This window comes from Orycteropus afer, unplaced genomic scaffold (assembly GCF_000298275.1).
Source record: "Orycteropus afer afer isolate SDZICR_OR568_19922 unplaced genomic scaffold, OryAfe1.0 scaffold00713, whole genome shotgun sequence".
NCBI classification, from domain to species: domain Eukaryota; kingdom Metazoa; phylum Chordata; class Mammalia; order Tubulidentata; family Orycteropodidae; genus Orycteropus; species Orycteropus afer.
This window is the reverse complement of record NW_006922300.1, coordinates 790,445-794,161: the sequence shown is the minus strand read 5'-3', so window position 1 is coordinate 794,161 and position 3,717 is coordinate 790,445. Positions and strand designations below refer to the sequence as shown.

General features: G+C 65.5%; 1 protein-coding gene across 1 annotated transcript; it reads right to left on the bottom strand.

Annotated features, from left to right (window-relative positions):
• Positions 1-1,412: 1,412 nt before the first annotated feature.
• PNCK (pregnancy up-regulated nonubiquitous CaM kinase) lies at positions 1,413-3,594 on the bottom strand. Its single transcript, XM_007957173.2, has 10 exons — positions 3,527-3,594; positions 3,102-3,233; positions 2,907-2,981; positions 2,680-2,818; positions 2,414-2,537; positions 2,207-2,282; positions 2,002-2,114; positions 1,838-1,916; positions 1,667-1,754; positions 1,413-1,550 (listed from the first exon to the last, which is right to left on the bottom strand). The coding sequence occupies exons 1-10, from the start codon at positions 3,592-3,594 to the stop codon at positions 1,413-1,415; spliced, it is 1,032 nt and encodes a 343-aa protein (XP_007955364.1).
• Between the last annotated feature and the right edge of the window lie 123 nt (positions 3,595-3,717).

The following is a 3,717-nucleotide window of genomic DNA, read 5'->3' as shown; positions in this document are numbered from 1 at the left end:
ACAGGATATGCCTAGGAGCCCAGCTCTCCGGATGGGGAGGCACTGAGCAAGGGGTCTGGCCGAATGGGAGCTCCTGGACTTACGCCCGCCCAGGGCCTGGGGGGAGCAGTGGTGGGGAGAGGGCAAGGTGGCCCAGCGCCCCGGAGTTCAATGGGACTCTCTCCTTAGGCTGGGACTTAGGACTAGCCTCAGGGTCTTCCTCCGATGGGCCCCAGAGAAAGACCTGGAAGGCCAAGGAGAGGCTTGGGGCCCAGTCAGGGACTCTACAGCCCTCGGCTGGCCAGATGAGGCGCGCAGAGGGGCTGGGGTCATGGGGGCAAGCCAACAGGCCACAGTGCCTCACACAGACAGCCATAATCACCCGGCCAGGCTCCAAAGCCCCAGCACAGCCCTCTCCTGGTCCCAGGTTCCACTCCCAACTCGCTGCGGCTGGGCTCCCAGGCTCCCACATGGCCAGGCATGAACGAGAAATGCTGTCCGCGGGGGCACAGAGAAGGCGCAGAAGGAAGGGGAGGAGGAGACACCTATGAGCCACCCGCAGCCTGGAGCCCCAGCCGCCGGGGACCGGGCCTGGGCTCAAACTCCTTGGGCCCCAGTCAGCCTCCGGCCGCCTCTAGGAGCCAGGACAGGACCCAGGTGCCTCCTCTTGGAGCTCTGGGGCAGGATGGGAGGTTTTCGAAGAGGAATCAAGGCTGGGTTAGTGGTGGGAGAGGCTGTGCAGTAGCGTCACTTGGGCAATGGGCGGAGGGGAACAGACAGGCAGGTGACACGGTCCCCTGGCCACTCTCCTGCATCCCTGCCCCTTCCCCTCCCCAGCTCACCACTGGCCCGTTGCACTCTCAATCTTTATTGTTTGGGGAACACTGGGGACTGGTTAGAGGGCCACAACACAAGCAGACCACTCACACTCAGCGAAGCACAGAGCAGCCGTGCAGGAAGGACAGCCCCCGGAGCCTGAGGGCGCCACATGGGGAAGGGGAGCCCTGCAGCCAGCCTGGGCCAGGGCAGGCCGGGGCAGGTGGCGCCTGCTCCCCCAGCACCGTGCCCCACGCCCACCCGTTCCAAGCTCTCCGGCAGAAGCTGGCCCGAGGTGTGTGGGGGGGGTGTGACTGAAAGGGTCCAAGGGACAAGAATGGGGTCAGTCCATCAGCTGCCAGCCACTGCTGCCATCTTCTGGGTGGAGGGGGGAAACACAGAGGAGGAGCAGTCAGGCCCCAGCCCCACACAGCACCCCACCGCCCGCTCCTGGAGAGGTATCCCCCCAGGCCTGCCTTGGCTGGTCCCATTCCCTCACAGCCCTCGGGGTCTTTGGGGCTCCCCACTAGCTGCATCCAGCCCCCAGCATCCTTCCCTGGCCAGCCCCCAGGCACCACTCACAGGGGATGCGGGGTCCCACCTGCACGCACTGGGCATCACCACTTGGGAGGCTGTGCAGCCAGGAGGCCCAGGTGGGTGTGGCGGGCCATGCCCTGCTCAGAGGCCTCCTCACCCTCTGGGCTGTGCCCCAGCTTGCGAATGTGGCGCAGGAACGAGGTGGCATTGAACGCTCGCTGTGGGAAGAGAGGGGTGGTCACTGCAGGCGCCACACAAGCCACAAGCCTGCCGAGGACCACAGTGGCCACTGGGCAGCCCAGGCCAAGCCCACCAGCTTTCTGTCCACAGCAACCTTCCAGTGGGTGCGGGCGAAATTCCTCTGGATCTGCTCACTGACCGAGCCCAGGATGTCCTTGTCCGAAGCCGCGTCCCCAGAGATCCTGGGGGAAAGGCCAGGCTGAGCGGAGTGGGGCTCCGAGGGGAGGGCCTTGCAGCCGGGACAGCTCGGCAGGGTCCCGCTCACCAAAGATGCTGCAAGGCCTGTTGGCAGGTGAACCTCTTCTGGGGGTCTCGCTCCAGGAGGTGCCGAACGAAGTCTTTGGCTAGAGCAAGGAGGACGATCAGGGACCCTGAGAGCCAGCCCTGCCCACCCGACCCCACGGAGGCCTGGGGGAGCCTCGAGTTTACCTGACTCCGAGATGTCATCCCAGAACGGTGAGTCAAACTCATAGCTGGCCCTCAGGATCTGGCTGAAGAGCTCAGGGTCGCTCTCGTCATAGAAGGGGGGGTACCCACAAAGCCTGGTGTCCACAAAGGACTCAGGTAGCTGCCCAACCTCCCCCAAGGCAGGAGGGGCAGGCGGGCGGACGAGGGCTCTCCCAGGGCCACTTACAAGATGTAGGAGATGACCCCCAGGGCCCACACGTCCACAGCCTTCCCATAGGGTTTCTGCTCCAGGAGCTCTGGGGCTGAGAGGTGGCGCACCACTGGCTCAGCGTGGCTCAGCCTGCGGCCCCCAGGCCCAGGCATGACCCCAGGCCAAATAAGCTCCCGCCCCAGGAACCCAGCCAGGGAGCCCCGGGCCCCTGTGCTCACTCACCCACGTAGCCTGGGGTCCCACAGGCAGTACCGAGCATGTTGCCAGCCTGGATTTTGGAAAGGCCAAAGTCCGAGACCATGATCTTGGAGTCCTCGAAGGGCGTGGCGTAGAGCAGGTTTTCAGGCTGCGACACAGCACCCAGGGTGGCCGGATCAGCCTGGGCATCAGCCCACCTGGGCCAGGGTGCACTGCAGGGATCTGGCACCCCAGCTCTCCAGTGGGACACACACGGGGTTGGGTGGGCAGGGGCGGGGCCGGCCAGGCACCTTGAGGTCCCGGTGCACGATGCCCAGGCTGTGCAGGTAGGAGACAGCGCCTAGGACCTGGGCCACCAGGTGGCTGGCGTCCTTCTCCGTATAGGAGCCTCGCTCCATGATGCGGTCGAACAGCTCTCCCCCCGTCACCCTGGGGGGATCCAGGGGACTCAGCTGATCCAGGCACCTCACCCCACCCCGGGCCAGCCACCACCCGAGGCCCACCCTGCCTTTCTCACAGCTCCATGGCCAGGTACAGGTGGGATGGGCTCTCGTGGACGTCCTCCAGAGCCACGATATTGGGGTGGCTGACCCTGCCACGACAAGAAGCGAGTCCTGAGGGCACCCCACCACCTCGGGCTAGGAAGGCCTTGTCCCCGCTCCCGGGGCAGGCCCAGCCCATCCTCTGTGGGTGGCCAGCCCTCGGGCCGCACCTTCGGAGGACTGCGATCTCGTTGTCCACCAGAGCCTCTTTGCCTCGGAGAGCCTTCTTGGGGATGCACTTGAGTGCCACAAGATGCGAGGAGCCTCGCTCCTGGGCCAGCACCACCTCGGAGAAGGCACCCCTGCGGCAGAGACGGTGGGAGGCGGGAAAGGAAGAGGAGGCAGGAAGAGGGAGGAGAGGAAGGGGGGGAGCAAAAGTGGGGGGCCAGGGCCCCTAGTGAAGGAGCCAGAGGGGGAAGCCCTCCCTAACCCTAAGCTTCCACTTCCCCCTGTGCCCCCACACACATTCACACCCCACACTCACACACACTCCCACCCGCACGCACGTACGCTCATTCACTCGCACGTCCTGTCGCTCACACTCACGCACACTCACACGTCCAGAACTCACTCGCACACACTCACACACACTCACGAGCCCAGCTTCTCCCGGATCTCATAAACGCTGCTGATGTCCTCCGTCTGTTTCTTGAGCAGCAGCATGGCTGGGGGTGGGAGGGGGACAAGTGGAGGGACGACCAGGGGCAGCCTCCCCCTCCCAGGGCAGGGCCACCCTCAGAACCGGTCCCCAGAGTCCCCTCCCAGGCAGGCCCCCTCCCCCACAGC